The sequence below is a fragment of the Equus caballus genome, chromosome 2, assembly GCF_041296265.1.
Source record: "Equus caballus isolate H_3958 breed thoroughbred chromosome 2, TB-T2T, whole genome shotgun sequence".
Taxonomy (NCBI): Eukaryota; Metazoa; Chordata; class Mammalia; order Perissodactyla; family Equidae; genus Equus; species Equus caballus.
Genome location: NC_091685.1, coordinates 23509183 through 23523167, shown reverse-complemented (window position 1 = coordinate 23523167; position 13985 = coordinate 23509183). Strand labels below are relative to the sequence as shown.

Genomic DNA, 13985 nt, shown 5'->3' with positions numbered 1-13985 from the left:
CCCCTAGAAAGGCAGATAAGCGGGAGAGGGCGCCGACTCCATTTGTATCCTTTCCTGGGCAGGTGTCCCCTGATCATGGGCCAGAACACCTCCCCTTGCTCTGTAGGACTGCTGCACAATCTTAATTTCAAACAGCCCACTCTCTAACTCCGGCCTCTTATCTCTTCAGCTCCCTCCCTCTGGCATTCCTTCTCTCATCTGAATTCCTTTGCTCCTCTTGAGAGCTCTAACCCCTTGATCCTACCACTTTTCACTGCCTCCTACTCCACTCATAAACCTGCTCCCTCCTTATCCAGCTTAGACGCCAGGATCCATCATAATCACTGCTCTGCATATCCCCTCATCTCCCTTGCCGCTTTCTGCCATCGTCTTAGTCGCCTGATAAAACGCCAAACTCCACCTCTAATGCTTCACCCACTCCGCGTCTGCAGCAATGTAGCAAAATGTGGTTCAACAAAAACCCAGGCCAGTGCTGACTACTCTCACTTAAATTAATGGCTGCATACCTAGTGAGCCCTCGGGGCTGCCTGGCAATTATATATTTCCCCATTCCACCCCCACGCCTCCCTTGTGAGATGATGATTTCGTATCATCTCTTTCCTCGCCCGGCATCTCACTCCATCTTACTCCCAGCTGTTAAGCTGCTTCTTAACTAGGAGAGTGCTGTGCAGGCTGCATTTCAGAGACAGAGACAGAGAGATTCGGGGAGCAGCTACAAATTCGGACTCTGGGGAGAGAGGTATTAAAAAAGAGTTTTTCATAAATTTTGGAGTGTGTGGAGAAATATAATTTCCCCCACTGGGATGACCTCAGGAAACATCATTAAGGGCTTATATTACTTTTAAAGGGTTTAAAAAATTGGATTTGTATTTCTTCTAACACTTTGGATGTTTGTTTCACACAGTCTCTTCCCGTAACCTGTAAGCTCCAAGGGGACAAGGTGTGCCTGTCTCGGTCACCATGGTGTCCCCAGCACGTACTACAGTATTTGGCACATTGTTGTTGAAACTAGGTAGGAAATAAATGAATAAGTGGGCTAAGCTTAGTCTTTTTGGGTTTCTTCCCTTCTTAGGTGAGGGTGGGGAATAGGTTTGCCTTTAGATTACTAATGAGGATAAACGTGACCTATCTGTTGGTGACCACTACCCACCAGGCCAAGGGTTAAACGGGGCCATGGATTTTATCTGTGAGTGTGAGGGCAGCTGTTTGGGAGTAGCAAAGCAGGGGAGGAGCCTGGGGGTAGGCAAAGGGGAAAAGCAGAATGGTCACATACATTACCTCCACACTCAGGCTGCGTGCCGCTCCACGAGCCATTGGCTTGACAGGTTCGCTCCGACGACCCCCGGAGCGCGTGGCCAGCTTCACAGCTGAAGCGCATGAGACTTCCCGGAGCAAAGCTATCGCCCAAACGGATGCCGTGGGCTGGGATCCCAGGGTCACCACAAATTCCCATGCTGGTTCCTAGGGACCAGAACCAAACAAACTCCATGTTTTTAGCATGGAAGAAAGGGAGTGGAGGACTGGGAGGGAGAAAGAGACTGGGCCGTTGCTAAGGGGAGGCAGTGGGCCCCATGAATGAGGGGGGTGAAGACTGACTGTGAGTCTAGCCCGAGTTACCTGCACAGACTCTTGCCTTAGTACTTACTCAGTGGTCAAAGAACACAAAGGTCTGAGGTTGCAGGTGAGTCTTGGGGACCACAGAGCAGGGGAAGAAAGGAGGCAGAGGGAAGGCTCTGTGGTGGAAATTGTGCCTTCGTTCTTTGGCCTGTGCCAGTATGGAATGTCAGTGGTCCAAGCAGGCCACATCTCATCCTTCTCCCTTCTACCTCTTCTCCACCAATATCTGCCGATTCTGTACCCTTCCATTCCAAGTTCCACTGTCTTAGCTCAGTTTGCCAACATTCTCTGGCCTGAACTATTGTAAGAGCCTCCTGACTAATGTTCCTTCGTCCGAAACTCTCCCTCTGATCCATCTTCCACTTCATCCACAGATCCCAACAGTGAACAACCACCAACCACCCGATCATGTTTGTCTCCTGCTGAAACAGCTCCACTGGCTTCCCACTGTTTATAGGATACAATCCAGACTCCTTAGCATAGCTTCATCTTCTCAACAGCCCAGCTTGAATCCTGATCCTGGGCCTTTAATTGAGGATTCCTTATTCACAAATTATGCAATACAGGTGAGCTCTAGATGAAATGTTTTAGATTTTCTCATTTCATTCTTTCTTTGCCTCCCTGCCTCCTGCCACATTTCTGCATTTATCTGGGTTCTGATATTGTACAAACTGACCCAAGAGGTGGGGGAGGGTAGAGCAAGGAGACAAAGCCACAAGATCTAGTGCCTGTGGGAACCAGCACATCTCATAATACAGAGATGTATGAGAGACATCAATGGATCAGACTAGGCCACGGTTAGCATGAGGAAGGAAGACGAAACTTAAGAGATAAATGGCAACTGCATGACAAGATAAAGTTTCCAACTGATATGGAATGTATCTCCTCATGAACCCACATGTGTGGGCATCAAATGGTAACATCTGAGTAACCGTATTTAGTTTGTTGGAGTAAAGAAATGTTTAAGTCATGCATACCCAACCATTTACCATTTATGTCTCTTCCTCTCAATCTTGGAATTAAACCCTTTTCTAGTCTAGTCTCAGACTATGAGAAAACTATATAACCCCATGTTGCCCATTCTGCTCCCGGCCAAAGAAGGGAGATTCATTCAACTTTCAACTCAAACTTTTGAAAAAAGAGGGCCCATCACATTTGGCCAGGTTTTCTTATCTTTTGAAGTTTTCTAGGATGTAACTCATGCAACAGGCAGTACTGGGTCCCCCTGAAGCCAGCCCTAATTGTGAGTACTCTACTCCCACACTTGTTGGCTGCCCTCAGCTGGAGCCAGCACTATTGTAGAATAGGCTTGAGAGTGGAGCTCTCCAGTCCCCTGCGCTTATCTGACAGAATGGTCTCCACTGCTGTGGGGCCAGATGGCAAAGCTTGGCTCTTTTACTGAAGAAATATACGAGCAAGATGATGATACTGCAGAGGTGGGCAATGAACTTCCCAAAATAGGTCTTAACTGCCAGATATCTCTGCATGTCCTTGATGGCCCAGGGACTTCTGACTCAAGGACTCAGGAAATTTTGTTATGCATCATCTAGGTGAACTGAACATACAGAATGAGGTTCACAAATTTGACCCTGGAACTCCTGAATGCTCATTTCTCAGGACTGGGAGGAGATGCTGTGGCAAAAGATGACATCTGTAAGTTTCAGGAAGGGAGGAAATATATTCTACTCACTAGCGCACACGTAGCATTACTTCCTAATCTCCCATTCTTCTCACCTTTCACTTTCTTATCTAAGGCATTTAGGGTTCATTCATTCCTCAGCCTTAGCATTTACTGGATCCCTCTGGGCCTGTCCTCACAGGTCTTCAGGAAAGCTCTGCCCATGATTCTGGTCTCCTAAGTGGCCGTCATCCTTGATTCCTCAGAATATTCAGCATCAGGGCTCAAAGAATACACCCCCTAATGAGTGGAGTCTATGTCCTCTGAAGGTTCTTTCCTTGCTTCTTACTGTTTTATGCCACCAAGTGTCAGCTTGTTTCTAAGCCTCCCCTATTGACCTTTGATGTGACCAAAGGAGAGTCCCTTCTCCCACAAGGAGGACAGTACTCAGGAAGTCACGAAATTATGAAATCTCAGGGTTGAAAGGGTTTGGAGATTTTCTAGATTAGTTCTCTACTCCAGACAAGAATCGGTTCTGTAATATTTCTAGTTGGTCATTTTCCAGCCCCTGCTAACACGACTCCAAAGAAGGGAAATTACAGTTTGGGAGAAAAGACCTTGGATGCTGTGCCGTGGGCTAGGAGAATGACTATGTGGTTGGGTGACATTTGCTAACAAGTAGGGGATGCTGGGGGCTTTCTTTCTGGTTTCTTTGTCCTCTGCTCTGCACTTCTCTTTCCCATGGAGAACAAAGATTCCCAAAATAGATCAATAGACTTTAAGGACACCATTAGCCCAATGTCCTACAGAAGTGTCTAGAAGGAGCTTTATGCAAAGGGATCATTCACAGAAGAGACTGGGGCAAATGCATGCTTGGATGGCCATTTGGATGGGAATGACTCGTCCTCCTGGAATTTGCTCCGTGGATAACTCGGGAGCCCTCAATACACATGACGCTTGTCCTCCTGATGCCATCCTCCCCAAGTGACTTCCACCAGAAGCCAAAACAGAATGAAGTTAGAGGCTGGTCAACAGGCCTTCCTCTAGTCCAGGTTAAAGAAGGCCCCATGGCTCATACCTAGTTGTGCCCAGTTCATGAACTGGATGATTAACAAGATTAATAGCGGTGAGGGGCCATGGTCCTGGGTGTTAGTATAGAGTGATGTGTCTGGGATTGTCCTGGGCAGTCAACAGCCCTTTGAAACAGTGGCCAGTACTTAGGGAAATTCTTCTTTCTAGGGAGATCTAACTAATATTTGGTTCAACATTCTGGCAGTGTCCTAAATTTGGGGGGATAGGATCATTTGGAAACCTTGAACTGTAAGAACAGCTGCACGTGTGGTGGGTGAGGCCCCACACCATGAAGAAGTCTTCTATATCAGGAGGAGGTTGAGATCCTCTCCCCTGGAGCGGATCTGGCATGGGAAGCGATAGGGGTTAGTTTCAACGCCAAGGTGGGCTCCCTAACATCAAGCTACTTGAGCAGCTGCGCTCCTTGGGGAGACAGACCTTATGGGATCCCTTCTGGGGCCAGGCAGGCTGACCTCAAAGAAGACAAAGCTGTGCGGTGCTAATTTTTGTCTTGGTGGCTTCTATCATGGGTGGGACAATTCAATTTCAAATATTTTGTTCTGTCATGACATTACAGATGAGTTTCTGGTTTGGATAATATGCACATGGGCGCTTTGGCAGGTTCTTATATTCACGATTTTGATAACATCTGTCAGTGTCTTCACAGAGATCAACAGTAAAACATTTATTAATAGGAAAGGTCTGGGGACCGGTGTGTTAGGGCAGTAGGGAAGAATTGTATCCCACTAGGCAGCCGGGACACAGGACAAGTGGGGGAGGCAGTGATAGGGAAGAAAGGGAGGCAGGCTGGGGCCTCGGAGTCCCAAACAGGGAAGGAAAGAACACAGGAGAGGGTTCAGACCTGGGCTGAACAACAGGGAGCCTTGGACTATTCTCGGGAACGCACGGAAACAAGCGTTTGCTCAGGACTCCGGCCACAAGTGACCTCATAAACTCGTATCCTCCCTAGTTTTGCAAGCTCTTGGTTGCACGGGCTTGGCCAGAGCCGACCAAGGGGATGAAGCTGGGTTCAGACACCAGGGGCTGAAGTCCAGTTGGGACCTCTGATAGCTGTGCTCTCTGCCTGGGAGGGATGGGATGAGGGTTCAGACGGTCTGCTTCCCTCCCAGCCATCTGTCACACTCGCACCTTGGGAGCTCACCCACCTCCCATCCATCGGCCCCCTCCCCCACACCAGGCCCCATACCTGAGCAGTGGGGGAGAGAGCCTGTCCACTGGCCGTCCAGCCCACACATGCGGGTGGCGTTTCCCACCAGAGTCCGCTTGCCGGTGCAGCTGTAGCGCACGACCGCCCCCACAGTGTAGCTGTCCCCGGACATCTGGGAATGGGGTGGGGAGCCTGGGTGGCCACAGGATACCACTGTGGGGAGGAGCAAACACTCAGCAACTCTGCGCAGTGACAGATCATCATCACAGGACACACGCTAGGGTTTCTGTAGTGACAGGCAGGGGAGAAGAGAAACTCGGGTACCTACTAAAGCCAATTTCCTGCTGGCACACCCACCTGATGTCAGCAGACAATGCCCACCCATCTCACTGTACAGTTTCCAAACCTGTGAAATGAAGAGTAATACCTGTTGTTTTAAGAGTTGAATGAGATACTATGTGCGAAATGGCTCAGCGTGTAGTAGGTACGCAGTAATGTTCATCTCTTTTCTTTCTTGCCTCTTGTGCTCACCCCTCCCTATTCCTCACTGCTGTAGGACATACCCAAGATGCCTCTGGCGGGAAGGTGGTACGCATAGTACACAGAAGGCAAAATGGTGATCTGTCATCCTAGGACCGTCTGCAGTGGCCACAGATTCCAAAATGAGAGTCAGTTAAAGTCCTTCTCCAACTATATCTTACAGTTGCCCACATCCATTGTCCCCAACATGTCCCCTTTGATCTGCAACTTCCCTTTCCTGAAACACCAAGTGTAACTGCACACCAGTGATGAGGTTAGGATAGGAGGGTGGAGATGCACAGGCTGCGCAGGGTGGTGCTGTCCATGTCACTGGCTTTGCCTTCCCCTTATTCTTGCTCAGGTGGGGCCCAGGTTCTTTCATTTACTCAACACATATTTATTGAGTGTCTATTTTGCGTTTTATATTTTACGTGTTTGGGAGAACAAATTTCATGCTCTCATGGACCTTATATTCTAGTGGGGAAGAGAGACTATAAACAAGAAAATAACTAAGTAATTATAGGCAGTGCCATGAAAAAAAATAAAGCTACCTCAGGAAAAGGCGTTCAGAGGTAGAAGGAGGGGCTGTTTTTGAGTAGAGCGGTCAGGGAAGCTGTCTCTGAGGAGGTGACATTTGAGCCGTGATTTGAGTGATGGGAAGAGGCCAGCCATGTAAGATCTGAGGGAAGAGCATTCTGAGGGGAGGAACATCAGTGGAAAGGCCCAGAGGCCAGAATGAGCTTGGTGTATTTGAGGACGGCAAGAAAGCAGGGCTGCCGCAATAGAAGGAGCAAGGAAGGAACGGAAGAAGATGTGGGTGGAGAGGTTGCCAGGAACCAGATCATGGCATACAATTTGGATTTTATTATAGGCATGATGGAACACCACCGGAGTAATATGATCTGATTTACATTTTAACAACATCATTCTGCCTTCTGTGTGGAGAACATTCCAGAGTTGGGCAAGAACGAGGGGCCTGTTACAGTAGTTCAAGAAGAGATGATAATGACATGGATGGACTAAACCTTCGGGTCTGGTAAGAGATCCCTGTAGTCATTGCTTGTACCCAGAAAGGGCATGGAGTGGATGATGACTGGGACAGCTGACCAAACAGATAAAATATGAGTTGGGCCAATGCTGCCCAGATGATGGAAGTTTGGGCAGGCACAGGGATGGCATGGATATGCCTTGGGCAGTTCCACTTCTCACTGTGGTCTTAATGGGCGTCAAACACTGTTCTTAGCGCTTGTGGTAGAGCGTGTGCAGAGACTACTGTTAACAAGTCCTCCCATCAAGGCATGGAGCCTGTTTCCCCTCCCCTTTGAATCTGGGCTGGCCTTGTGACTTATTCTGACCACTGGAATGTGGTGGAAATGACATTGGGCTTGTTGAGGCCTAAGATCCCTAGCAGCCTCTGCCTTCATTTTCTTGGGATACTATTGCTACTACGTAAGGAAGTTTGGCCTAGATTATGAAATGGTAAGAAATCACGTGGAGACAGGGACCACATCAAGAACAATCATGATGCCCCAGTCAATAGCCAGGACCAAGTTCTCTGACATGTGAGCGAGGTCATCTTGGACCTTCTAGACCCAGCCGAGTCACAACAGCCCACAACACTGGAGCAGAGATGCACTATCTCCAGTATACCCTGCCTGAATTGCCAACCACAAGCAATAAAACTGCTGTTGCATTAAGCCACTACACTTCGGGGTGAGTTGTTACACAACAGATAACTAAAATAAGATGGATATGACTTCGGAGGTCTTGAGAGTGAGGGCTTGCGTGTTGCATACGGGAGGGAGATGAATTGTGGCGGCTGAAGGGCTGATTGTGGTACACTGTCTGCAAAGATGGTCACCACAATTCTTCCTGTGCATGCGTGCCTCTCCTCCCACTCCAAGAAGTGCTAAGCCCTACCTGAATTCCTGACCTATAGAATTGTGAGAAAACCAAAACAGTTGCTATTTTAAGCCACTAAGTTTCGAGATAGTTTGTTACACAGCAATAGAGAACCAATAAGATGAGTTTGAAGGATTATACTATTTATTCCTTAAGACAATGCTATGAAGTAGGCACCATTTTAATCTCCGTCATACTGATGAAGAAAATGAGGCATGGTGAGGAAAAGGAACTTAGCCAAGGTCACAGACCTATTTAACGGTAGAATTAGTTCTTGTAACCAGGCAGGTTGGCTCCAGAGGCCACACTCCTAAGCACAGTAATGAACTCCCTTCTGCAACGCTGTTTTAACACTACCAATGAATTCTGTCCTTCTGAAAGGAATGGAGTTTCCAATTATAGTTTAAATGATTCTATGATTGCCTATTAGAAAGATTTGGACTTCTAGAAACTGTCCACTTTGAATTCTCTAATAAACTTGTTTTTAATGGAAATACAACACATATACAGAAAAACACACAGTGTACAGCAAAATGAATTGTCACAAAGTGAATATACTCATGGAACCACCACCCAGATGAAGAAATAGAATATCACCGGCATCTCAGAAGCCCTGTCATTCCCTCTCCCCATCACTATCCCTATCACCTCCCTATCACCTCCTCCTCCCCAAAGTTAACCCCTGTCTTGACTTCTTACCATTAATCAGTTTGCCTGCTTTTGATTTTATATAAATGGAATCTTAAAGTACGTATTCTTTTGCATTTAGCTTATTTCACTCAACATTATGTCTGTGATATTCATCTATGCTGTGTGTAGCAGTAATTTATTATCATTGTAATATACCAGAGGCTGGCAAACTTTTTCTGTAAGGGACCAGATAGTAAATATTTTAGGCTTTGAGGGCTACTTCCAGTCTGTTGCATATTCTTCTTTGTTTCTTGTTTTTTTTTCACTTTTTTTGGTACAATACTTTAAAAATAGACAAGTCCCATTCTTAGCTCAAGGGCCATACAAAAACAGACCATAGGCTGGATTTGGCCCATGAGCCAAAGTTTCCTGACCCTGCTATACAGGGTAACATTTGTATTCGTTATCTATTGCTGTATAATAAACTACCCCAAAGCTTAGACCACAACAAGCATTTATTATTGCTCATGGTTTCTGTGGGTTGGGAATTTGGGAATGGCTTAGCCCGGTAGTTCTGGTGCAAGATCCCTCGTGAGGCTGCAGTCATGATGGTGGCTGTGGTTGCAGGCACCTGATGGCTTGACTGGCTTCCTCTAAAGTGACTCAAGAAAGCAAAGTGGAGATGGAAATGTCTTCTATGACCTAGCTTAGGAAGTTGCAACACCGCTTCACACAGACCAACTCTGGTACCATGCAGGAAGATACTACATAAAGGCACGAATACAGTGAGGTAGGGGTCACTGGGGCCATCTTCAAGGTTGGCTGTCACACTACTGTGTGAATATACCACATTTTATTGATCCATTTCCTGTTGATGTTCCCAGTTCTAGACTTCTATGAATAATGCTGATGGGGACATTTTTGTTTATGTCTATTGGTGTCCATATGCACACACATGCTGGCCACCCATAATGATTTCTGTGATGGCAGTTGGCTGTTTTTTCTGATGTTCTTATTCGCCTTTACAATTTTTCTTTGGGGAATTTGAGGATAGTGTTAAAATTATGGTAATGTCTAATGAACTCTGAAAAAGTATATGCAATGCCTGAAATTATGTTTTTTCACTGGTTTTATCTAGGCTGTTTGGGTGTCTGTAAAATTAGTAACCAGAGTATGCTCCATTGTTTTATTCCCTTCCTGTGGTTTGTTCTTTTAAAGAAGGAAGATGTCCACCATAATAATGTTTGCGTCAAAAGACAAAACAGTGACAATACCATTTGGCTGCTATTGATAAGAAAAAGACACGTGATAGCAGTAAAGAGAAACAACTTACATTCAGTGTATGTTTGCATAAAAATCAAGGAAGTGAAGAACAGAGAGAAGAGGAATAGCTGTTGCTGTATTTCCCAATTTGTCAACATCAAAAATTTTAAAATGTTTTTAATGTTCACGCCCATGTCCAAATGTGATCTCTTTGCACCGTTCCAGTTTCTGCAGTGGCTCTCTAGCTGCTAACTGCAAATTAAGCTTAAATGTGTACCTAAAAACAGGCAAGATAGATATTTAGCACTCCTATTATTAGCAAATTTTCTTGTATTACAGAGAATACACATATAAAAGGGGAATGAGAAAGCATAAAATTGTAATTAAGCAAAAAATAATAATACAAATCAGCAATGCGTGGTTGGGTGTGGGCTATGCTGAGTCTCACAGGAATATGAAAGGAAGCCCCACACTGGTTCCTAGACCCCAAGCGTGAGAGTTGTACTAATGGCCAGCCAGCCTCCAGAGCTTCTAAAGCACTTTAGCAGGGAAATGACATATAATAATAGACCTGGACCATGCATTTGCCTTGGTTCCTGCAGATCTATACCAATTAAAGCAGTTTGCCTTCACCTGGAAGGGGCAGCTGCTTTTTCACTAACTCAGTTGACCAGGGGATATGTAAAGTCCTCTACAACTGGCCACAACCCTATTCACAGGTACATTGATCTGCCAGAAGTAGAAATACAGTTAGTTCACTAAAACGATGTCATGATTATCATGAAACATCGGTGAAAAGGACTTCACTGGGAGTCACCTGGGATCTAGAACCCTGCAGCCAGTGGAAAGTTCCTCAGAGTCTGGTGTTTTGGAAATATTCTCACCAAAACTAGGGAAAAACTTCTGTATTTCCCCCCATCAATAAGTGACTAGGCTTACTGAGTTCTGATGTTAGTACATCCCCTTTCTAGGAATCTTGCAGAAGCTCATATTCAGAGTAAGTAATAAAACTTCTGTCTTTCAATGGGGTTTGCTCGGGGAAGACTTGCTCCAAAGAGAAGAAACTGTTCTGCCTGTTGGTTTCTATGTCCCTACTAACAATATAATGTGGTGATCTCAGTAATTGGTGTAAGTAGAGTTTAGCAACTTGTAAATCCCAATGAGAAAAAGAAGTGGTGACCACTGGCTTTCTAGAATAGAAAATATCAGCAACTGTTGAGAATTAACCATTTTTCTGAGAGATAATGACTAGCCTGTTTTTAGACTTTGGCTTCTACCAGACTGAGAGCCTGATTCATGGTTCCCATAGGTTAAGATCAGTCAAAAAAGAGATCACAATATAAACATAATAAATCACATGAGAAACAAGTCCCCATGAGTGAGAATCAGCAGATATAAGGACATAAGATACCTAGAAAAAACGTAAGATTCATACATACGTGAAACAATAGCAAAATGGCAGACATAAAACCTACCTTATCAGTAATTACATTGTGTGAATTAAACACATAAAAGGAGGATATTAACAAAATGGATAAAAAACATGATCCACCCATATGCTGTCTATGAGGCACACAGTTTAGATTCAAAGACACAAATGGATTGAAAGTAAAAAGATTAACAAAAAAGGAAAAAGAAAGTAAAACGATGGAAAAAGATGTACCATGCATACAGTAACCAAAAAAGAGCTGAAGTAGCTATCCTAATATCACACGAGATAGACTTTAAGACAAAAATTGTTACTAGACACAAGAAGGACATTTTATAATGAAAAAAAGATCCATCTATCAAGAAGATATAACAGTTATAAACATATATGCACCTAACAACGTAGCCCCCAAATACATAAAGCAAAACATAGCACACTTGAAAGGAGAAATAGACAAATCAACAATAATAGTATGAGATTTCAACACTCACTTTAAATTATGGATAGAACAACTAGATAGAAGATCAACAAGCAAGTATAGTGAGAAACACCATAAACCAACTAACCCTAACATTCATCTATAGAACTCTCCACCCAATAACAGCAGAATACACACTCTTCTCAAGCGCACATGGAATATTCTCCAGAATGGACCATATGTTAGGCCATAAAATAAGTCTCCATAAATTTAAAAAGAATGAAATCACACAAAGTATGTTCTTCAAACACAATGCAATGAAATTAGAAATCAATAACAGAAGGAAATTTGGAAAACTCACAAATATATTGAAGTTAAACAACACACTTCTAAATAACCAGTATGTCAAAGAAGAAGTCAGAAGAGAAATTAGAAAATACTTTAAGGTGAACAAAAATGAAAACATATCAAAACTTATGAGATGCAGGGAAACCAGTGCTCAGAAAGAATTTATAGCTGTAAATGCCTACATTAAAAAGAACAGAGATCTCAAACCAACAAGCTAAACTTCTCCCTTAGGAAACTAGAAACAGAAGAGCAAACCAAACCCAAAGAAAGAAGAAGAAAGAAAATAATAAAGATTAGAACAGAGACAAATGAAATAGAAAATAGAAAAACAATAGAGAAAATAAACGAAACCAAAAGTTGATTCTTTGCAAATATCAACAAAATTGACAAGTACGCAGCTAGTCTGATGAGAGAGAGAGAGAGAAGAGACGAGAGAGAGATGATACAAATTATTAAAATCAGGAATGAAAGTGGGAACACTACTGCTAGCCAAACTTACTGGAATAAAAAGAATTCTAGGAGAATACTATGAACATGAACAGCTGTATGCCAATAAATTAGATAACCTAGAGGGAACGGACAAATTCCTAGAACACAAACTGACTCCTACCAAAACTGACTCAAGAAGAAATGGAATATCTGAATAGAATTATAACAAATAAAGAATTATAACAAACAAATCAATAATCAAAAAACCTTTAACAAAGAAAAGCCCGGGACCAGATAATTTCACTGTTGAATTCTACTAATTTTTTAAAGAAGAAATAACACCAATGTTTCTCAAACTATTCCTAAAAAATAGAAGAGGGACACTTCTCAAATCATTCTGTGAGGCCAGTATTACCCTGATAGTAAAGCCAAAGACATCACAAGGAAACTACAGGCCAATATCTCTAATGAACACATAGTTGCAAAAATACTCAACAAATACTGGCAACCCAAATTCAGCAGCATATTAAAAGGATTACACCATGACCAAATGTGATTTGCTCCAGGAACACAAGAGTGGTTCAAACATATGAAAAACAATCAATGTAATACATCATATTAATAGAATGAGGGGAAAAAAACCACATGATCATCTTAGTAGATGCAGAAAAAGCATTTGACAGAATCAAAAACCTTTTCGTGATAAAGATGTTCAGCAAACCAGGAATAGGAGGGAACTTCCTCAGTCTGATAAGGGAAGCTACAAAACCCTCAAGCTAACATCATCCCTAGTGGTGAAAGACTGAAAGTCTTTCTCTTGAGATCAGGAACAAGACAAGAATGTCTGTTTTACCACTTCTATTCAACGTTGTGCTAGAAGTTCTAGCTAGGGTAATTAAGCAGAAAAAAAAAAAAAAAAAGGCATCCAGGTTGGAAAGGAAGAAGTAAAACTGTGTCTATTCACAGATGACATGGTCTTGGATTACGATATGACATTCGACTAGGCAATGGTTTCTTAAATATTCCACCAAAGGCACAAGAAACAAAAGAAAAAATACATAAATTAGACTTCATTAAAATTAAAAACTTTTATGCATCAAAGAATGTTATCAAGAAAGTGAAAAGATAATCTACAGAATGGGAGAAAAATTTTGCAAACTATATATCTGATAGGGTGCAGAATCCAGAATATATAAAGAACTGTTAAAACTCAACAATACAACGACAAACAACCCAATTAAAAAATGAGCAAAGAACTTGAATAGATGTTGCTCTAAAGAAGAGATACCAATGGCCAGTAAGTACAGAAAAAGATGCTCAACATGTTTAGTCATTAGGGAAATGCAAATGAAAACCACAGTGAGGGGCTGGCCCCATGGTGTAGTGGTTAAGCTTGGCATGCTCTGCTTTGGTGGCCTGGGTCTGCAGGTTTGGATCCTGGGCACAGACCTGAACCACTTGTCAGCCATGCTGTGGTGGTAAACCACATGTAAAGTGGAGGAAGATTGGCACAGATGTTAGCACAGGGCTAATATTCCTCAGCAAGAAAACCAAACCTACGAGTGATATACCA

At 43.4% G+C, this 13985-nt stretch overlaps 1 protein-coding gene across 4 annotated transcripts in view; it reads right to left on the bottom strand.

Annotated features, from left to right (window-relative positions):
• CSMD2 (CUB and Sushi multiple domains 2) overlaps positions 1 to 13985 on the bottom strand; it is a 592855-nt gene that overhangs the window by 34707 nt on the left and 544163 nt on the right. For all 4 annotated transcript variants that reach the window (XM_023633833.2, XM_023633839.2, XM_023633859.2 and 1 more), the window contains 2 exons: positions 5514 to 5687; positions 1279 to 1461 (listed from right to left, as the gene is read on the bottom strand). In XM_023633833.2, the coding sequence (XP_023489601.1) occupies positions 1279 to 1461; positions 5514 to 5687 (357 nt within the window). The remainder of the gene's footprint in view (positions 1 to 1278; positions 1462 to 5513; positions 5688 to 13985) is intronic.